The sequence below is a fragment of the Lissotriton helveticus genome, chromosome 4_1 (assembly GCF_964261635.1).
Source record: "Lissotriton helveticus chromosome 4_1, aLisHel1.1, whole genome shotgun sequence".
Classification (NCBI taxonomy): domain Eukaryota; kingdom Metazoa; phylum Chordata; class Amphibia; order Caudata; family Salamandridae; genus Lissotriton; species Lissotriton helveticus.
In genome coordinates, this window is record NC_136063.1 from 32,350,559 (window position 1) to 32,373,776 (window position 23,218).

General features: G+C 50.8%; 1 protein-coding gene across 1 annotated transcript in view; it reads right to left on the reverse strand.

The window, feature by feature from the left end:
• Positions 1 to 20,546, reverse strand: part of LOC144828300 (uncharacterized) — a 239,177-nt gene extending 218,631 nt beyond the window's left edge. Inside the window, exon 1 of the mRNA XM_078686383.1 lies at positions 19,863 to 20,546. Within this exon, the coding sequence (XP_078542509.1) occupies positions 19,863 to 20,421 (559 nt within the window). The 5' untranslated portion in view covers positions 20,422 to 20,546. The remainder of the gene's footprint in view (positions 1 to 19,862) is intronic.
• Between the last annotated feature and the right edge of the window lie 2,672 nt (positions 20,547 to 23,218).

Below are 23,218 nucleotides of genomic sequence, written 5' to 3' on the forward strand. Positions count from 1 at the left end.
GGACCCCCAATAAAAACGGGCACCTCCTCCTCGTAAAGCAAGACATAGAGAAAGAAACAGGGACAGGTGTGAGCAAGATTAGGCAGGGTGTGTGTGCGATGAAAAGGTTTATGGTAGGCTGTGCCTTGATGCTATCTTGCTCGGCTACAGGGAAAGGAACTGGCCGGGCAGGTTCGGCCTGGGGCAATGGTTCCAGCTTGCCCAGGTCACAGAGAAGTCAATTAAGGTGTACGTGTCCTTTGGAATCGAATTTGGCTGTAGTTATAAGCCTATGTGAGGGCAACTCACAAAATGGCTGCCGTACACAAAATGGAAGCCAAGGGTTCAGGACGAAAATGACGATTTCGAGGTTAAATCGTTACTTGAATATGACGAAAATGTTTGTACATAGTGTACTAGCCATTCTCGTTCTTTTGATACCAAATTCGTCATGCTACGACAAAGTTTATTACACGAGTCCAGAATTTTCAGAACCACAACCTGGCAGATAAGAAAACATACAAACTGTAATTGCTGCAATGTTATTTACTTAATCACCTGCCCTTGCGGTCTTTGATATAACGGCATGACCAGTCGCAAAGTCAAAATCCGGATTTGCGAGCATAGGAGCAACATCCATTGTAAACGCAACAACACAAATATGACTGATTATTTCCTTAAAACAGGTCATACAACAAACAACATAATGTGGGTCGTTATCGAACAACCAAAGAAGGACGCAACCAATCTTCAAAGTCACCTTCTAGAAAAAGAACAACAGTGGGTGTACCGTTTATCAACACACAAAAACAGACTAAATGATAGCATCCTGTGGAACTCACTGAAAAAACCTTAAATAGACAGGTACTCCGCTGTGTGCACACATCAAGGCATCCAACTACATGCCACTACCAACACAACTAATCTCTATGATATTGTAATCAGACAGGCAACTGACACTATGTTTTCCATAAAATAATTGAGATAACTGCACCTTTAAAAATATTGCCCCTACACCGGGAGCACCATCCCATCACACGGTGCATTACATTTTGCACATAGTTATCAATTGAAACAATAAGATGATATGGATTACCATAAACTATTGGTGTCCCTAAACACAAATACATGATGTATTTTTACCCACGATCTACTGAAGGAGGCAATCAGCGCATTGTCTCACACATACCAATACTTGGAACAAAACATCTAAGATCTACTGAAGGAGGCAACCAGCACGTTGTCACACACAGCAATAATATTACAGCCATTTGTAAAGCGCGGACAGCTACCTCCAACAGAGGTGTCCCGGCGCTATAGCAACAGGTGGCATGCGAGAGTCGCACGATGACCAAGGATTATCTAGATTAAAAAGTCATGTTTTGCTGCTTTCCTGAATTGTGTTTCAGAGGCAATCAGGTGCAGGGCATTAGGCAGGGAATTCCATAACATGGACGCACCAAGCATGAAGGATCTGCCACCTATCCGAGCTCTCTTAACTAGTGGAGTGCAAAGCAGCTGCATTCTGAACCATTTGAAGTTTCTTAACAAGGTAAGCCGGTAAGCCAAGTTAAAGGCCGTTCGCGTAGTCCAGGCAAGAAGTCACTGTGGCATGGTCTATGGCTTGGCAGCTACTCTCTGGCAGCAGATGTATAAACTTCAAACTGCCAAAGCAGGCAGCTGTCACCTGCTGAATTTGGGCCGAAAAAGATAAGTCCGCCTGCCACTTTACTCCCAAATTTTTGGCAATGCCTACTGGAGTTGGTGGTAAACCCATTTCCACCGGCCACCAAAGATGTGCAGCAGGGGGACTGGTTTTTACCAAAAAACATCACTTCCATTTTATCAGCGTTCAGTTTGAGTGTGTTGTTAATCATCGAATGGGCGATATCTTTTAAACAGCCCTAAAAGCTCTTGAAAGACTCTTCTTACTGTTCATTAAAAGTAAATATCAACTGGGTGTCGTCGGCGTTGGAAATTGCCTTCACACCCCAGCTGGCTATCTGAGAGAATAATGGGGCCAAATAGAAGTTGAACAACAGAGGGCTTAAGAGTGACCCTTTCGGCACTCCGCACCATAAGTGTTTGCCGTCAGACTGATACGGTTGTAGAGCCACCCTTTGTGTACGCTTATGGAGGAATGACTTCAGCCAAGCCAGGGCTGTACCCCCAACACCAATGTCCAAAAGACATTGAACCAGTATTGCGTGGTCTACTGTTTCAAATGCTGTTGAAAGATCCAGGAGCACCAGCTTAGCTGATGCCCCTGAATCCAACGCCATCCTTACCGAGTCTCCCACCTCTAATAGGGCCATCTCTGTGCTAATGCCAGCGCGAAAACCAGAATGGATATCGTGGAGGATGTTATAGCTCTCGATGAACCTGGCCAATTGTCGCTGCACTACCTTTTCTAGCATTTTTGCTGGTGCTGACAGCAGAGAGATGGGTCTGTAATTATTCAGTTTCCCTGAATCAACATTCGGTTTCTTCTTAAGAGGAAGGAGAGTGGGGTGCTTCCATAAGTCAGGGAAAATGCCTGTGGTAAGGGAAGTGTTCCATATTTTGGACCGCACATAGCTGGAGATAGGTGCCAACTCTCCACAATTTGGGAGGGCACAGGTCCTCCGGTGAACCAGACTTACAACCCTGAATCGCAGCCAGTGCCTCCTTCTGAGACATAGGAATACATTCTGAAAAGAGAGGCACAGGTGCTATCCTTACCATCGCGTCTGGTTTGACTGTTGCAGCTATTGCTGAAAAGGAATTGTAAACCTTACACATTTTATTATCAAAAAAGTCCGAGATTCTTTCACAACTGGTGATTGATGCCCAGAAGGCTGGGCATCAATCACCAGTTGACGAGGTTTAAGGAAGGAATTGACAACCTTGAAAATAACCTTACTAGGCTTATCGATGTTATCAATACACTTGGCTATGTAATTCCTCCTAAGCCTCCTTCATCAGTTTATGCATTTCTTTCAAAGATTTCTTGTATATCATTTTAGCAGTATTGTCATAGTACATCCGCCATTGTCGCTCCAAGCGCTTACACCTGCTTTTCATTGTCCTAAGTGCCTCTGAGAACCATGCGCCTTGTTAGAGGGAGGAAGCGCTATACACATGTAAATACAGTCACAAAGCGGTGTGAAACACTCCGACCGCTGCTGTTGGCAGTATAACAAGGGAGGCACACAGTATATACATAGCCTCTGGGTGCTGGATACTTGCCCTCTGCTACACCGCCCTATCCTCCTCACCGAGTAGCAGCCGTTTTACACAGCCCAATGTAACACCATGGCTCTCCTTGGCGTCCTGCTGGGCGGGGCCGCATCGGCCGCGGCTTTCCCTTTTCTGGCGGCTTTCTCTCTGTGGTTGCAGGGGTAACGTGTTGGGGTCGCTGTCAGGCTCAACGCGCCTCCCACAGCAACATGATCGCCCCACACTCTAAAGGAACAAGCACACCCTGCATTTGAGACCTGTTCAGGTCTCAGGCGGGTTCGGGGGCAGCACGGAGCAAAGTCTCTGAACTGGGCTGTATGACCTTAGCCGAGGTAGACGGGGACAGGCACCACTCACTTAACCCCGCTCACTAGAGAGGCACTCGTCCTCTGCTTCTTCCTGGATCGTGGGGCCTCGGATTGGCCCGCAATTCAGAACAGGTACTGTCTCTGCCAGGACAGCAGCTGTGACTTCCGTTTTGGGGCACTCGCGCTCCAAGGGAGTGGTGGGCACGAAGTCACCGCCTGCGGGAGGGAGGGGAAAAGACGGGAAGAAACTAGTCTGTACAGTAAAGTGGCTGATAGCCATGGAAGGACACAAATGACAACATGGCCGTCATGGGGAGGGACTAACAAGCCAAAAACCAATCAGAATGCAGCATTTGGGATGTAAGCTAAGCCAAAAGATGGGCGGAGCTTAAACAAAGCTTCCCCACTGTAGGATATACTGCGTGTCTCAACAAGACAGCGCAAGTGCTGCCAAGGCGAGACCTTAAAAAGACCTAGGGGACGAGCCTCATGGTTCGGATAGTGCACCACATGCAATGTGTCCTAGTGGTCATTACAGTTAGCCCGCTTTCACCAGGCCTAGGCCTCACAAGCACACAACAGGAGTGCAGTGCATAGCCAGCAGGAGAACTCAAAGTCTATGTTTAACATAAAGCACTTCAAGGCAAACTGGATATAAAGTACAGTAGCACAAAGAGTGTATATGTATAATTTTGAAATTACTATAGAATGAATACAAAATATGACATTTTTATATTCATGGTTAATACATTTTAAGACATTGATTGCAAGTCAACATTAAAGTAAATTAACTTTTCAGTGGGCAAAACGGCCACTGAAACTATTACCAATGCAACACCATCAAGAGGCAAACAGGATAGGGTCTGAAAGATCAGTTTCTGATGCACTCTAGCCCCTCGGGCACATGCATTCTTAAAATATAGTTTTTTGACTCAGAGAATGTATTTGCCATTATGTTAGCATACAGAAAATCCTCAGAATTGCATGCATTTGCGTTTTAGATAGGGCTTTTACTGCAAGTCTAAAAAAGACAATTAGAATGCAGGTGTATGCAGAGGTGTTGATTCTGATTGCAAACTAGGAACCCGTTGTGATATATGCATACAGGTTTTCAAAAAGAACACAGAAAAGGCAAGGGGCTCAGTGTCACAATTTGGCCACTTGATGTCGATATAGGCCATGTTTAATACTTCTGCATTCTCGCTCAACAAACAACAATCAAAAGCATTCTTTTTCAGACACCTTAATTGTTAAATGAACCTTATTTTGTAGGTGCAACCTCATTTTACCCTCATTTTTAGTTAATGAAAAAGTCTAGATACCTACAACAAAGCTTCAAAATATTTAATTCAGTGGAATGGAAACACTGCTGTCTACTTGCCTTTTTCACATATGACTGTTACTAGTTAAAATTAGGCCTGGGTGGTAAATTCCCTTCCGCTCGCGGAATTTGCAGAATTTGTGTAATTTTGCATTTTGCGGAGAACGCGAAATTGCCCAAAATTCTGCGTTCTGCAACTTCGCGAAATTTTTGCTTGTTCGCATTCTCAGAATGCGTGTTCGCGAGATAGTTCCCCTCGAGCACACAAACAGCGATTGCGAACAGTGAAAAAGCTTCGCGAACAAGCAATTCCGCATGTTCGTGGAATTTCTGCTTGTTCGCGGAGAATTTTTACCATTTCACGGAGATTTGCGTAACACGATTCCGCAAATTCCGCCCACCCCTAGTTAAAATAGGCGGTGGCACAGGATTTTTAAAAAAAAAAATGGGCTTGACGCTAATTAAGACATTATCCAAAAGTCAGTAAGGAAATATTTTACTAACTAGAGCTTGGTTGTGTAGTTTGTTCATATTGTGTGTGAGGTCATGCCTTTTAGTACACAACATGTTGCATTCTTAGTCTAAAACAAAATTATTTTGGGTTTGTGCGCTGGTTTTGCTTCACCACCAGCTATCTTGATATAATGAGGAGTTGGTGCTACAGTTCACAGTTCTACTCACATCAGTATTTGTATCCAGCTATACATCTATTCATCCAACCACCTCCCACTCATGTATCCACTCACTCCAGGCACTAACACTTCTATCCCACCTGAACTCCACTCTCTCTCCCATCCACCCACAAACTCACTTATCTACATCCTCACTCAGCTATCTAAACATCCACTCTCTAATCAACCCACAGCCTACTCATCCACTATCAAACCCACTCACTAAGCAATCCACCTACCTCCGTATTTATGCATCCACCCACCAATATGTTTATTCACCTATGGTCAACTTATCAATTATCAAACCCACTCACTAGCCAATCCAACTACACCAAAACTATGCATCCACACAACAATCCACTCATTCACCCACAGTCAGCTCATCCATTATAAAACCCACTTACTAACTAATCCATCTACCACACCACCTATGCATCCATCCACCAGTCTGCTCATTCACCAACATTTAGCTTATCCACTATCAAACCCATGCAGGAACCCACAGACAACTCATCCACTAATAAACAGACTCACTAAGCAGTCCACGAACCACACGATTGGTGTGTGCATCCATACACCAATCTGCTCATTCAGCCTCAGTCAACTCATTCACCCAAGGTCACCTCACCCACTTGCTAACCTATTCAACAACTAAAGCACATTTGCATCTACCCACCAATCCACTCATTCACCCACTGCAAAATCATCCACTATGAAACCCACTTAGGAACCAATACATCTAATCCACCACAAATGAGGTCTCCTATTTACCTCTATACACAAGCACAGATGCAAAACCTTATTGAGAAATAGGCCAGCCAGGTCCTCCCTGAACTGGAATATTAACAACCTCGGACCGCTTTTGCCTTGATTAGCACGCATCACCCAGGTATAGCTTGATTGGGTTCAAACTGAGCTGGCATGGTGTGCAAAGTAATAATGGATTGAGATGTGGCCCGAGTAATTACCAGTGGCTGAGATTAATTCAAGCATTCCATCCATCACTGTTTTGTATGCTTCTGTGTGAAGGAGTGTCTCATCATGAGCCTGCTGCCTTCACTGAGTTCAGTACATTTCTAAAAAGTCACATTTCTGGTCTTGGTGAGAGTGGGTGAATGATTGAGTGTGATGATGTGAGTGCACGAGCAAGGGCATGAGTGAGGGTCATACATAAGCTGGTGTGAGTGGGTTTACATTAATGACATAAGTGTGATGATGTGCACCTTCAAATGGATATCCCCCGAATGCAGAAAAAACATCACTCACGCACTCATAAGTGGCAGACTGGACTATGGCAAAGCCCTCTATGCCGGAATCAACAGAACTCTCCTACACAAGCTCCAAACCATCCAGAACAGTGCAGCCAGACACGTCCTCGGGACTCCACGGCACGAATACATGACCCAACACCTACAAGACCTCCACTGGCTCCCCGTCGAGAAGAGAATAACCTTCAAAGTGCTCACCCATGCCTACAAATCTCTCCACAACATCGGACCCAAGTACCTCAACAAGAGAGTCTCCTTCCAAGTACCCAAGAGGAACCTCCACTCCGTCGCCCTCGCAGAGACCCCCGCATCTGCAGAACCAGAGCAGGAGGAAGAGCCTTCTCCTACGTCTCAGCCAAAGCCTGAAACGAGTTACCAGTCAACATCAGACGCTCACCCACCCTGCACACCTTCAGGAAGAACCTGAAGGACTGGCTATTCTCCTGAACCTGAGCTGAACTCCCCCCCCCCCAGTGCCTTGAGACCCTCACGGGTGAGTAAGGTGCTTTATAAACCCCATGACTGATTGATTGATTGATGGAAGGGTCATAAGTGAGCTGGTGTGAGTAGGTCTACATTTTGTTATGTGGGTGTGAGGATGTGAGTGTACGAATGAGGGTCAAGCATGAGCTGCTGTGAGAAGGTGGACATTAATGATACAAGTGTGAGGATGTGAGGGCATGAGTGAGGGTTACACATAAACTGGTGTGAGTGAGTTTACACTAAAGACATGAGTGTGGTGATGTGAGTGCAAGAGTGAGGGTCATAGGTGAGTTAACATGAGTGGCTGTACATTAAATGATATGAGTGTGATGATGTCAGTGCACAAGTTAGGCTCATAGGTGATCTGATGTGAGTGCGTGTACATTAATGCAATAACCAGAAAAACAGCAACAGCGGACCTCCAGTGCCTCACCTCGTGCCAGTTCCTAAATGTGGAGATGCTGTGTAGCCAACCCCTATGCCAGCTGCTGAGTGGCATTGCTGTGCTCCAGATCAAAAGACAATTATAACAAGTGGGGGTGCGCAGCTTAAAAAGTCCATCAGGCCAATAATAATAGGAAAATCACTTCTTTATTTGAAATTAGATCTTTAATAGAAAACATTCATATTAAATCCTTCAGCCAACGCGTTTCATTCCCTTATAGGGAACTTCCTCAGGGCAAGCACAGTTTTGGACGGAAAAGTATATCCGCCAAAGTTGTAAGAATTTGATGCAATACACATGGTTCACATGAAAGACGTCGTCTTCACACTGATGATTAGAATACACTGCATAAGATATTCTCCATGTGTTTGTGCTTCACCTCATTGCCGCAATACTGAATTGCTTTGTCTTCCATCATTGGAGTGCTTGGTCTGCATCACAGATACTTGCCATTTGGAGCTGTACCGCACGGTCGCCATTCTGTTCAAAATACTTTTTCCTCAATACCTTTTCCATCCTTGGAGTGGCTTGATTCTTGAACCCCCTAAGTGGTTGGGGGAGGATCAGAGATTCTTGTAGATTTCAAACTTGGGTTTCCCTGTTTCCATATTGACCAGAAGCGTCTCCCTACCTTGGAGAAGCCGGGTTGAAGATTACAGCCACCTCCAGACCATTGAATTTGGCTGACGGGTTCAACATATTACAGTTGGATTCCTTTCTACTTTTCGAGTGTCGGATTTGGAATTCCCTTCCATCGCAAACAGGATAGAATAGGAACATTTAATTTGTCCTTATCAGCTACCGCTTTTGAAACAACAAATTCTTACAACGTTGGCGGATATACTTTTGCGTCCAAAGCTGTGCTTGCCCTGAGGAAGTTCCCTATAAGGGAATGAAACGCATTGGCTGGATGATTTAATATGAATGTTTTCTAGAGTGGGTGCACATTAGTGGCAAGAGCGTGATGATGGCAGTGCACCAGTGAGGGTCATAGGTGAGCTAACATGAGTGGGTGTACATTAAGTGGTATGAGTGTGATGATGTGAGTGCACTAGCGAGGGTCATAGGTGAGCTGATGTGAGTGGGTGCACATTAGTGGCACGAGTGTGATGATGTGTGTGTACAAGTGAGGGTCATACACTCGCTGGTGTGAGTGGGTGTACATTAAGTGATATGAGTGTGATGATGTGAGTGCACTAGCGAGGGTCATAGGTGAGCTGATGTGAGTGGGTGCACATTAGTGGCACGAGTGTGATGATGTGTGTGTACAAGTGAGGGTCATACACTCGCTGGTGTGAGTGGGTGTACATTAAGTGATATGAGTGTGATGATGTCAGTGCACTAGTGAGGGTCACAGGTGAGGTAGAGTGAGCGGGTGTATATTAGTGACCTGAGTGTGATGATGTGAGGCAAGAGTGAGGGTCATAGGTGAGATATGAGTGGGTGCACATTCATGATATGAGTGTGCATGAGTGAGGGTCATAGGTGAGCTGATGTGAGTGGGTGCACATTAGTGGCAAGAGTGTGATGATGCGAGTGCACAAGTGAGGGTCATAGGTGAGCTAACATGAGTGGGTGTACATTAAGTGACATGAGTATGATGATGTGAATGCATGAGTGAGGGTCATAGGTGAGGTGGTGTGAGTGGGTGCACATTGTGACAGGAGTGTGATGATGTGTGTGCACAAGTGAGGGTCATACATTCTCTGGTGTGAGTGGGTGTACATTAAGTGATATGAGTGTGCTGATGTCAGTGCACTAGTAAGTGTCACAGGTGAAGTGGTGTGAGTGGGTGTACATTAGTGATCTGAGTGTGATGATGTGAGTCAAGAAGAGGGAGGGTCATAGGTGAGATGAAATGAGTGGGTGCACATTCATGATATGAGTGTGCATGAGTGAGGGTCTTAGGTGAGCTGATGTGAGTGGGTGGACATTAGTAGCATGAGTGTGAAGATGTGTGTGCACAAGTGAGGGTCATACATACGCTGGTGTGAGTGGGTGTACATTAAGTGATGTGAGTGTGATGATGTGTGTGCACAAGTGAGGGTCATACATACGCTGGTGTGAGTGGGTGCACATTAAGTGACATGAGTGTGATGATGTGTGTGCACAAGTGAGGGTCATACATACTCTGGTGTGAGTGGGTGTACATTAATGATGTGAATGTGATGATGTGAGACAAGAGTGAGAGTTACAGGTGAGGTTGTGTGAGTTGGTGCACATTAAGTGATGAGTGTGGTAATGTGAGGCAAGAGTGAGGGTTACAGGTGAGGTGGTGTGAGTTGGTGCACATTAAGTGATGAGTGTGGTGATGTGAGGCATGAGTGAGGGTTCCAGGTGAGGTGGTGTGAGTGGGCACACATTAAGTGACGAGTATGGTTATGTGAGTGCACTAGTGAGGGTCATAAATACGCTGGTGTGAGTGTGTGTATATTAATGATGTGAGTGTGATGATGTGAGGCAAGAGTGAGGGCTACAGGTGAGGTGGTGTGAGTGGGTGCATATTAAGTGACGAGTGTGGTGATATGAGGCAAGAGTGAGGGTTACAGGTGAGGTGGTGTGAGTGGGTGCACATTAAGTGACGAGTGCGGTGATGTGAGGCAAGAGTGAGGGTTACAGGTCAGGTGGTGTGAGTGGGTGCACATTAAGTGACGAGTGCGGTGATGTGAGGCAAGAGTGAGGGTTACAGGTCAGGTGGTGTGAGTGGGTGCACATTAAGTGACGAGTGTGGTGATGTGAGGTAAGAGTGAAGGTTACATGTGATGTGGTGTGAGTGGGTGCACATTAAGTGACGAGTGTGATGATGTGAGGCAAGAGTGAGGGTTACAGGTGAGGTGGTGTGAGTGGGTGCACATTAAGTGACGAGTGTGGTGATGTGAGGCAAGAATTAGGGTTACAGGTGAGGTGGTGTGAGTGGGTGCACATTAAGTGACGAGTGTGGTAATGTGAGGCAAGAGTGAGGGTTACAGGTGAGGTGGTGTGAGTGGGTGCACATTAAGTGACGAGTGTGGTGATGTGAGGCAAGAATGAGGGTTACAGGTGAGGTGGTGTGAGTGGGTGCACATTAAGTGACGAGTGTGGTGATGTGAGGCAAGAGTGAGGGTTACAGGTGAGGTGGTGTGAGTGGGCGCACATTAAGTGACGAGTGTGGTGATGTGAGTGCACTAGTGAGTGTCCTACATACGCTGGTGTGAGTGGGTGTATATTAATGATGTGAGTGTGATGATGTGAACCAAGAGTGTGGGTTACACGTGAGGTGGTGTGAGTGGGCGTACATTAAGTGACGAGTGTGGTGATGTGAGGCAAAAGTGAGGGTTACAGGTGAGGTGGTGTGAGTGGGCGCACATTAAGTGACGAGTGTGGTGACGTGAGTGCACTAGTGAGTGGCATACATAAACTGGTGTGAGTGGGTGTATATTAATGATGTGAGTGTGATGATGTGAGGCAAGAGTGAGGGTTACAGGTGAGGTGGAGTGAGTGGGTGCACATTAAGTGACGAGTGTGGTGATGTGAGGCAAGAGTGAGGGTTACAGGTGAGGTGGTGTGAGTGGGTGCACATTACGTGACGAGTGCGGTGATGTGAGGCAAGAGTGAGGGCTACAGGTGAGGTGGTGTGAGTGGGAGCATATTAAGTGACGAGTGTGGTGATGTGAGGCTAGAGTGAGGGTTACAGGTGAGGTGGTGTGAGTGGGTGCACATTAAGTGACGAGTGCAGTGATGTGAGGCAAGAGTGAGGGTTACAGGTCAGGTGGTGTGAGTGGGTGCACATTAAGTGACGGTGTGGTGATGTGAGGTAAGAGTGAAGGTTACATGTGATGTGGTGTCAGTGGGTGCACATTAAGTGACGAGTGTGATGATGTGAGGCAAGAGTGAGGGTTACAGGTGAGGTGGTGTGAGTGGGTGCACATTAAGTGACGAGTGTGGTGATGTGAGGCAAGAATGAGGGTTACAGGTGAGGTGGTGTGAGTGGGTGCACATTAAGTGACGAGTGTGGTGATGTGAGGCAAGAGTGAGGGTTACAGGTGAGGTGGTGTGAGTGGGCGCACATTTAGTGACGAGTGTGGTGACGTGAGTGCACTAGGGAGTGTCATACATACACTGGTGTGAGTGGGTGTATATTAATGATGTGAGTGTGATGATGTGAGGCAAGAGTGAGGGTTACAGGTGAGGTGGTGTGAGTGGGTGCACATTAAGTGACGAGTGAGGTGATGTGAGGCAAGAGTGAGGGTTACAGGTGAGGTGGTGTGAGTGGGTGCACATTAAGTGACGAGTGTGGTGATGTGAGGCAAGAGTGAGGGTTACAGGTGAGGTGGTGTGAGTGGGCACACATTAAGTGACGAGTGTGGTGATGCGAGTGCACTAGTGAGTGTCATACATACGCTGGTGTCAGTGGGTGTATATTAATGATGTGAGTGTGATGATGTGAGCCAAGAGTGAGGGTTACAGGTGAGGTGGTGTGAGTGGGCGCACATTAAGTAACGAGTGAGGTGATGTGAGGCAAGAGTGAGGGTTACAGGTGAGGTGGTGTGAGTGGGCGCACATTAAGTGATGAGTGTGGTGATGCGAGTGCACTAGTGAGTGTCATACATACGCTGGTGTGAGTGGGTGTATATTAATGATGTTAGTGTGATGATGTGAGGCAAGAGTGAGGGTTACAGGTGAGGTGGTGTGAGTGGGTGCACATTAATTGACGAGTGTGGTGATGTGAGGCAAGAGTGAGGGTTACAGGTGAGGTGGTGTGAGTGGGTGCACATTAATTGACGAGTGTGGTGATGTGAGGCAAGAGTGAGGGTTACAGGTGAGGTGGTGTGAGTGGGTGCACATTAATTGACGAGTGTGGTGATGGGAGTTGTTAGAAATGGGATCCCTGGTTGGCCGAGGCTTGCGCCAAGGCCAGGCAGAAATCACCATTTCTAGTTAGGGTAGGGAAGTCGCCCTTCAAGACAACCCCTGCTCCCCCCCTTTGGTAGCTTGGCACGAGCAGTCAGGCTTATCTCGGAGGTCATGTGTAAAGCATTTGCGCACGCACCCCCAGCAACCACATCCCAGGCCCCCCCACAAAAGGAACTCCACACGAGATATATGAAAAATATACTTTGTATTGAAAAACATACTTAGGGGTGAATACACACGATACAATGTGCATGGGGCACGGGCATGGTTTACAAGGGAATATATACAGGACAGGGCCAGGGGACCACTGCCAGGAATATGCACATGATGGAAATGGCATTTACGACACATAACAGCGGGGAGCTTCCTAGAACTAGTACTAGAACACATAACAACCAGGAGCTAGCAGTAGAATACATGACAACCTGGAACTCAATAGAACTAGCAGTAGAACTCACTCTAACCAGAAGCCATATACATGAGACCTAGGATACTTAGGAGGGAAGGAAGGACAAGCACATAACATCACAGAGCACCTTTGAAAGCGCACATAGGATACTCTCTCAGGGGTGACATAGAACATCAAACAATAACTTCCAACAGGCCAGCGGCCTTTCCTGGGCGAAGGCGCCCAAAGTCTCAATGTCAGGACAGGCTGCAGGGAGCCATAAACAAACCTACACGTGGCAGCTGCCCACGAAGTGCTGGGCAGCTGAAGGGCCAAGGAGGGGCCAACATGATGGAGCCTCGCAGGCTCGGGACAGATAACCACCAGCGGAGCCTCTCAGGGCTCGAGAACAAGGAATGCTGGATGGAGCCTCGCAGGCTCAGGAGGATTGGCCAAAGGTGGAGCCTCTCGGGGCTCGAGGGGTTAAAATGCCGGTGGAGCCTCACGGGGCTCTGGGGGTGAAATACGGATGGAGCCTCTCGGGGCTCGGGACACGTGGGAGCCCTCTCCGGGCTCGGGACAAAGCTGCGGGCAGGCGGGGCCCCCCTCGGGGGACCCGGCACCAATGGTGGCCCCACGGGCCATGAGGGAGCCTCTCGGGGCTCAGGGGTCAAGCTGCGGGCAGGCGGGGCCCCCCTCGGGGGACCCGGCATCAATGGGGGCCCCGGGGGCCTCTAAGCACATTCGGGCTCGCGCTGGAGGGGAGGGGTGGCCACCGGCAATGTGGCCCGATGCCCCGCCTCCCCTCCTGCATCACACACCGGCTGTCGAGCGCGCCGGTCTCCCTCTCGCTCTTCGGGGCTCCCTCTCGCTCCTAGGGGGCCCCGGGGGGGGAAGCGGCAGTCGTCTCGGGGGTCGCAGGGGCGCGGAGTAGGCTCCCGCCGCTCCCTGCAGGTTCGTCTCCTCCTCACCAGCTCCCCGGGCCAGACGTCATCGGGCCAGCAGCCAATCAGTGCGCGTCCCGGGGGCGGGCCTCACGAAGGGTCCCGGGCTGCGGCGGTGAATACGGGGGGGGGAAATTGACGAGGGCCAGGATCCCTTGATTAGGCATCCATGAAGGGGCAGGCGAGGTAGGCACTCGCTGGGGGCTCGGGCCCCCTCCCACGAGCGGACAATTGCCGGGTGGGCACCGGCTGGAAAGATTGAACGCTCCCAGCGCTAGGAGCATAGAGGCAGCGCCTCAAGGCGCTAGGGCAGCAAGGAAGCGTTCCCCAGCGCGGGAAGCCTGAATGAAGCGGGAATGAAGCGCCCCGAGGCGCTAGGACGGCGGGAAAGCGCTCCCAGGCGCTAGACCCACAGAAAGCAGGGTCCATGGGTAGTCCAGGCATTCAGGGGGAGTACAGCAGCTCCCAGAAGGGGAAGAGGGCCCCCAGCAGTTCAGGAGCAGGGCAGGGCCCAGGGAGGCCAGCCCACCCTGAGCCCACGCAGCAGCAGCCCCTGGCAGGGTTCCAGTCAGGACAAGCAGGAAAGAGAGAGAGAAGAGGGCACACCCTCCTTTTATACATGAGACCCCTTTGTCTAAAAAGGGGCAGGCAGGAGGAGAACGAGCTAGAACTGGTTATCAGGAATTTCTTGTTACTGGCCAGGTTAGGACACCAGACGCACCCCAGGTGGGTGGAGCCAGCATTGTGGGAGGACAGCCCAGACCCATACAGGATACAGGCCCAGCCCCTCCCTCACTTCAGCCAATCACGCGCCAGTATGCTTACTGCACACACACACCGATGTCTAGAAGTGGCACTTCTCTTTTAGACACCCACACGTCGCATACGTCATCTTACAGCATTCCATCACACGAGTTCATACATACCAGACGCGAGCCTGTACCCCGCACGCACCAGGAACTATCAGGGGCACACCCATTCCCCATGCATTCCTATGGGAGGCCAGTCCTCACCCATGTCCACGCACTCCGAGGGGGAACCACCATCCCCAGGTCACATTTATCAAGCAAATCTTCCGGGGGGGGACCTGCCATAAGGGCCACGTCCAACACATGCCCCTCCCAGCCCAAACGCAGGGTAGACCAATCACTACCGTGATGGACTTCCCTGCTGCAGGGCGATAGAACATGGACGTGGCCCGCGCTGCCGAGCCACCCTCCAGTTCGACGCCACATGGACCGATAGACACAAACAGACTACAAATAGAAAAAAAACAAAAAATGATAAAGACATAGGCCCAACCAGGCTACCCCCCCTGGTACGCCTTAGTTGTCCGTGACTAGGACCAGGCCCTAGGCCACCCAGATACCACTGGTCCATACCAACCCGGAGTGGGGGGTGGTAACCCCTGGCCCCCGAAAGCCATTCTCCACTCCCTTTCTTCGTGTAGTACCACTTTACCATTTTCTCTTCCACCCAGGGTCCGCACCCTCAGGCTGGCCAGAGGTCACGGGCAAGAGTGCCCCACCCTACCTCTACTTCTGAAGTTCCGCGCTCTCCCAGGAGAAGCACCCCCAGAACACGATCTCCTACCAGTTTCAGAACTTCCTCCCTCCACTGGTCTACCACCTGGGAACTAAGTTCACCGGATGCCCAGGGGTCAGACTCCCTCTGACCCCCTTCCAGTTCCGCACCTAACATTCACTCAGCACGATGAGCCGCGACAACGTCAGCAGGGCTCCAAGTTCAGCTCTCCCCAAGGCAAGCCGCGACTCAGTCAGCAGGGCTTCCTTGTCCGGGATAAAACCTCACATTCACTTCAGCACGATGAGCCGCGACAACGTCAGCAGGGCTCCAAGTTCAGCTCTCCCCAAGGCAAGCCGCGACTCAGTCAGCAGGGCTTCCTTGTCCAGGATACAACTCAACCTTCATTCAGCACTAAGAGGAGCCGCGACCACGTCAGCAGGGCTCATAAATTCTGAATTCAGCTCTCCCCAAGGTCAGCCGCGATAAGATCAGCAGGGCCTACTTGTCCGGGATACAACTATTCGTTCAGGCAACACTAAGAGGAGCCGCGACCACGTCAGCAGGGCTCATAAGTTCCAGAAGACACCTGACGCATCAAACACATTCAGCGGTGCACGGAACACATGATGCATCCAACACATTCAGCGGGGGAAGGGGGACACATGGCGCATCAAACACATTCAGCGGTGTACGGAACACATGATGCATCCAACACATTCAGCGGTGTAAGAAAGGCACAGCACTAAGAGGAGCCGCGACCACGTCAGCAGGGCTCATAGATTCCAGAAGACACCTGACGCATCAAACACATTCAGCGGTGTACGGAACACATGAGGCATCAAACACATTCAGCGGGGTAAGGAAGGATACAATTATCGTGGATTCAGCAAGCTCCCCATCTCAGAGAACTTACGCTCCATTATTCAGCAAGCTCCCCCTCTCAGAGAACTTACACTCCGTTACTTCAGCACACCTCAACATTCATCCACACACCCTCCCCTGGACTGGTAAGACAGTTTTCACCGCCCCTGATTCCTCAACCTGACCCACGTGGCACAGGTACCATTACTCTAGGGAAGGGACAAGGACCGCACATATTGGACACAATTTCGCTGCCACCACTGGATCCCACCCTTCTGGTGAATCCAGAAAACACATTGCACTTAGGGGGATGATCTACCCTCCCGAGCTAGGGACACCTAACTCACAGTGCACCAGAACCACATTTTTCACAACAATAGACATTTTTAGCAAAGTGCACCAGGACCACATTTTTCACAAGAACAGACATTTTTAGCAAAGTGTACCAGAACCACTTTTTTCACAGGAACAGACATTTTTAGCAAAGTGCACCAGAACCATCTTTTTCACAAAACAAATATTTTTAGCAACGTGCACCAATAGTTTCTTTTTTTTGTGACAATCTAAACTGCAGAGGGTTGTAGTGGGGCCGGTTATCACTGAGGTACTGCGCAAACACAAGTTCAAATCCCACCGCTAGCCACCAATGTTAGAAATGGGATCCCTGGTTGGCCGAGGCTTGCGCCAAGGCCAGGCAGAAATCACCATTTCTAGTTAGGGTAGGGAAGTCGCCCTTCAAGACAACCCCTGCTCCCCCCCTTTGGTAGCTTGGCACGAGCAGTCAGGCTTATCTCGGAGGTCATGTGTAAAGCATTTGCGCACGCACCCCCAGCAACCACATCCCAGGCCCCCCCACAAAAGGAACTCCACACGAGATATATGAAAAATATACTTTGTATTGAAAAACATACTTAGGGGTGAATACACACGATACAATGTGCATGGGGCACGGGCATGGTTTACAAGGGAATATATACAGGACAGGGCCAGGGGACCACTGCCAGGAATATGCACATGATGGAAATGGCATTTACGACACATAACAGCGGGGAGCTTCCTAGAACTAGTACTAGAACACATAACAACCAGGAGCTAGCAGTAGAATACATGACAACCTGGAACTCAATAGAACAAGCAGTAGAACTCACTCTAACCAGAAGCCATATACATGAGACCTAGGATACTTAGGAGGGAAGGAAGGACAAGCAAATAACATCACAGAGCACCTTTGAAAGCGCACATAGGATACTCTCTCAGGGGTGACATAGAACATCAAACAATAACTTCCAACAGGCCAGCGGCCTTTCCTGGGCGAAGGCGCCCAAAGTCTCAATGTCAGGACAGGCTGCAGGGAGCCATAAACAAACCTACACGTGGCAGCTGCCCACGAAGTGCTGGGCAGCTGAAGGGCCAAGGAGGGGCCAACATGATGGAGCCTCGCAGGCTCGGGACAGATAACCACCAGCGGAGCCTTTCAGGGCTCGAAAACAAGGAATGCTGGATGGAGCCTCGCAGGCTCAGGAGGATTGGCCAAAGGTGGAGCCTCTCGGGGCTCGAGGGGTTAAAATGCCGGTGGAGCCTCACGGGGCTCTGGGGGTGAAATACGGATGGAGCCTCTCGGGGCTCGGGACACGTGGAAGCCCTCTCCGGGCTCGGGACAAAGCTGCGGGCAGGCGGGGCCCCCCTCGGGGGACCCGGCATCAATGGGGGCCCCGGGGGCCTCTTAGCACATTCGGGCTCGCGCTGGAGGGGAGGGGCGGCCACCGGCAATGTGGCCCGATGCCCCGCCTCCCCTCCTGCATCACTCACCGGCTGTCGAGCGCGCCGGTCTCCCTCTCGCTCTTCGGGGCTCCCTCTCGCTCCTGGGGGGCCCCGGGGGGGGGAAGCAGCAGTCGTCTCGGGGGTCGCAGGGGCGCGGAGTAGGCTCCCGCCGCTCCCTACAGGTTTGTCTCCTCCTCACCAGCTCCCCGGGCCGCCGGCCAATCAGAGCGCGGCCCGGGGAGACGTCATCGGGCCAGCAGCCAATCAGTGCGCGGCCCGGGGGCGGGCCCCACGAAGGGTCCCGGGCTGCGGCGGTGAATACGGGGGGGGGGGAAATTGACGAGGGCCAGGATCCCTTGATTAGGCATCCATGAAGGGGCAGGCGAGGTAGGCACTCGCTGGGGGCTCGGGCCCCCTCCCACGAGCGGACAATTGCCGGGTGGGCACCGGCTGGAAAGATTGAACGCTGCCAGCGCTAGGAGCATAGAGGCAGCGCCTCAAGGCGCTAGGGCAGCAAGGAAGCGCTCCCCAGCGCGGGAAGCCTCAATGAAGCGGGAATGAAGCGCCCCGAGGCGCTAGGACGGCGGGAAAGCGCTCCCAGGCGCTAGACCCACAGAAAGCAGGGTCCATGGGAAGTCCAGGCATTCAGGGGGAGTACAGCAGCTCCCAGAAGGGGAAGAGGGCCCCCAGCAGTTCAGGAGCAGGGCAGGGCCCAGGGAGGCCAGCCCACCCTGAGCCCACGCAGCAGCAGCCCCTGGCAGGGTTCCAGTCAGGACAAGCAGGAAAGAGAGAGAGAAGAGGGCACACCCTCCTTTTATACATGAGACCCCTTTGTCTAAAAAGGGGCAGGCAGGAGGAGAACCAGCTAGAACTGGTTATCAGGAATTTCTTGTTACTGGCCAGGTTAGGACACCAGACGCACCCCAGGTGGGTGGAGCCAGCATTGTGGGAGGACAGCCCAGACCCATACAGGATACAGGCCCAGCCCCTCCCTCACTTCAGCCAATCACGCGCCAGTATGCTTACTGCACACACACACCGATGTCTAGAAGTGGCACTTCTCTTTTAGACACCCACACGTCGCATACGTCATCTTACAGCATTCCATCACACGAGTTCATACATACCAGACGCGAGCCTGTACCCCGCACGCACCAGGAACTATCAGGGGCACACCCATTCCCCATGCATTCCTATGGGAGGCCAGTCCTCACCCATGTCCACGCACTCCGAGGGGGAACCACCATCCCCAGGTCACATTTATCAAGCAAATCTTCCGGGGGGGGACCTGCCATAAGGGCCACGTCCAACAGGAGTGCACTAGTGAGGGACATAGGTGAGCTCATGAGTGGCTGTGCATTAACTGAATGTGTGTGAGTTGTGAGTGTGTGAGTGCAGGTGGCTGGTAGCGCAGCACCCACAAAATCACCGTATATTGATGCATGCTGGTGGCAGAATGGCTACTTTGTGTCAGTATTGAGTAGCTATAATAGCACATGCATCCATTTTTAATTTGACAAATGAATTTCCAAAAAGCACTGATAGTACCGACAGATATGCCTTAGAATTCAAAGTAAAAGCCATACTCATTAGTTTTGATAGTGTTTGTTTTTGACTTGACTTGCCGTGATATAGGCCGGGCAGGGTCAATAGTGTTCGGGTGGACAGCCCAACCCTACCACCTCCGGAAAGTCCCGCCACCGGCTCTCAGCATTGAAAGTGAGAAACCGCCACTCCGCCCTTCACTGCCGCGCTCGACCTCCACCCCCCTCAGGTGTCATTGCACCTTCTTACCTCCGGATGGCCGGCGCTGGACCTTTCGGCTCTCCTCCTCTCCTGGTGGTGTCTGTGTGGACCCCTCGGGTCCTCTCCTCCTTACCAGGCTCTGCCCCTCTGTGCCAGACCCCTCCTTCAGCGCCTCTCTGCTGCTCGGACTTTTCCTCCCGAGCAGCATCTCACCCCCTGACTCCGCATCTTCTCCTCCTCGCTCCGTGTCTTGGTGAAGCCCCACTGAGCCCCGCCTGTCTCCCTGAGCCAGCAGGGCCCCATGATCTCCCGTCTGCCCCCCTGAGTCAGCTCCATCCACAGCCCCGGGCCTCGGTCCTGAGCGGTCCTGGCCCTCGGAGTCTGGCAGGGAATGTGTCGAAGAGCTGCTGCCCTCGTCTGAGTACCCCGAGTCGGGGTATGTGAGGCTGGGGTCTTTGCAAAGGTTGAGCCCTGTCTCCAAGTTTGCAGAACTCCCAGGCGGCATGAACCCTCCCCCCGGACACTGCGGCTTCTCTCCGGCAGGCCCGGGGTCCCGGGGGTGGGGTGGGGGCCCCTTCTCCAGGTCCGGCTCCGTCCCTCCACTCATGGCTGTCTGCGGGCTTTGGGTTTTCGGAGCCGTCTAACCTCTCGGCCTCAGCCAGGGTCCGGAGCGCCTGGTGTCCGGGAGAAAGGAAAGCTGCTGATCTCCGTGCTGCCGAGAAACGCCTCTGTCCCAGCACCGGAGGAGTGAGCAGAACAAGCGCTCCGTGACCCACCTCCCGCCCTCAGGTATGAGGAACCGCACCTGTCACTCCACTGGCACCGGAGCTGTGTGCAGAAGAACCGGCCCCTGTCCCTCAGGGCCCTCAGGTATGAGGAATAACCGCTCCTGCACCTGTCAAGAACGCCCCCCCCCCACGACACCCACACCTCCAGCCCTCAGGTATAGGAAGGAGCACACTAGCTCACGTTATTATCTGACTTGTTCCTCTCACCGCGAGTAAGAAACAGTAACACGAGCTGTGAGAGGACGAGAGATGAATGTGTGTGTGTGTGTGTGTGGGGGGGGGGTGATAGGAAACCTGCTTCTCAGGTCAAGACCTACCAGACATCGCAGCTGTCTCTTTGCTTAAGGCGTCTTTGGAACATTCTGGAATCTTCCCTGGAAATGCGTTCTCCGCATCGCTTACCAATGACTTTGTGGTTTGCAGCTCGCATGTGCTTGCTTTCTGTTTGCTGGCTTGGTTTAGTTGAGGCTGTCCAGTGTGTCTCTGTCCCTCCTTCGGTGCGCAGCGTTCGTCCCTCCTGTGCAGTATGGCCTGTTCACCATCGCTCCTTGTATTCTTCCACAAGTGCTCACTTTCGGTAAATAAGATTTTGAATGCTGTCTTTTATTGTCACATTTTTTGAGAGTTCAAAGACGGAAGACAAATGTCAGGCTCTGGCTTCCAGGATGCAAAAAGAACAATTGAAGGACAGAATCTACATCAATGTCAAACATTCATCCCAGAACAGAGACCTGGGCCTCAATCCATCATTTTTTGCTCCCCATGCCATTCCAGTTTGGACCCAGCCGTATGCAAATCAGTCTTGACCCTGCACCCAATGGAAAGACGCTTTTCTTTGGAACTCGCAGCAGCACTTTGGACGGAGCCTCTCTGCTATCGTTTTTAAAACCCACCTACCTCTCGCGGAACCCGCTCCGCGGGTCCCGCTTCGTGTGGGGTGTTGACCGGATTTACTGTGTCCCACTGAACGGCGAGTGACAGGCGGGGCTGCGAGCGAGAGCAGGCGCTGGGCAGGGACTACCGTTCCCAGGAGCGCTTGCCAGCCCCAATCTACAACACCTGGGCCGCTCTCCCTGTCTGCTCCTCCCCTTCCTGTATAGATATAAATAGGTCCTGCCATCACCGCTGCGCGGAAGCGCGCGGGAGCGCCGGGAGAAGCCCGGGATAAGGGCGGGACCGTCTGTGGCCGTCTGTGGCCGAAGGTGGCTGGGCTGGGACACCCCACTAACATTTATAGTCCTGGTATTGCCGAAAACCATTTGTCTAGCAATTGTACCCTGTTCTGTTACTATATTGTTAGGTAGTAGGGGGGTTCGCTATATGGCTTGTTCTACAAGCACTTCCACCCTCCTGCCTTCTGTGGGCGAGGTGGAGACGGCCGTCATGGGCCCCCTAGATACATATTTTAAACGGCTGCCCCAGGATATTGGCAGGGAGATTGCTTTGGCAGAAAGACGTGCAGGGCATAGGCTGTCGATTGAGCTTATGAAAACACCTCTCGAGAAACACCAAGGCCAAAGTTTCCCTTCATTGGTTACCCCGTTATCATCTATTGTACTACCAGCTACACATGATATTCCGCATGATTTATCTTTATCTAATGAGTCACTGAGTACTTTTCCCTTAGATATAGTAGCTACTACTTTGCCCGCTGAGCACTTAAATGCCTTCAGCCAATCATCTAATGGGCAAAATGCAACACTAAAAGTCTGTGCCCAAGCGCAAGCTATAAAATCCAAACCCTGTCCAAAAAGGAAAAGGGGTGCCACTGTTAAAAAATGTCAAGCCCCTAAACCCGCAAGGAAGTATAGGAAGTTGGGCACTAAAACACCCCCAAGCCATGTCCCTGTAGAGAATTCCCCTGGTTCAACAACGGGAGAGGGAGAAGCTGTCCCAGTAGGTGTAGACACCATAATATTGGTGTCCCCTACGACGCCAGTATCATCAGGCGTAGATCCTATCTCTATAGCACCCCTTGGGCCACTAACATCTAACCCTGAACTTCTTATGGAGTTGGAAAAATTAATACGTTCCCTCTTAAACCCCTTTGAGTGTAGACTTAAAAAGCTAGCAGAACAACTGGACCATCTAGAGCAGGCTAGCTTAGACAATTTTTTTCCCATAAAATCTTTAATTAAGTCTTGCAATAAAATGGGAGAGAATGGGAAAAACCAACAGATAGCCGAGCGAGATGCAGGTGCCACGTTGGTTGATTTACAACCTCCAATTGCGAGTGGTGCATCTACCCAGCGGAGTAATGGGCAGAGCAGTAAGAACATTGCTGAGCCATCGTCTACTGTAAGTAATAGCAATTGCGGGAAAACTAAGCCTAATAGCACTGCAGCTAAAGGTAGAAAGGACAGTCCAAAAAAATCTGCTACTACCGCTAATAAAAATACTCCACCCCTGCCAACCACTTCGGAAACAAGAAATGGCACATTGTCAGGAAATGTTAAAACCCACTGTAATAATGGTGTTGGAACAAATGTGCCGCTTGCCCCTCAGATAGTAAGTAGGGGTGGCCCTGTAAGGGATGGAAATACCATAGCTGATGGTAATAATGCTATTACAGCATTGGAAAATGTTCCCCCACCATGCCTTGTTGTCCCAGAACGT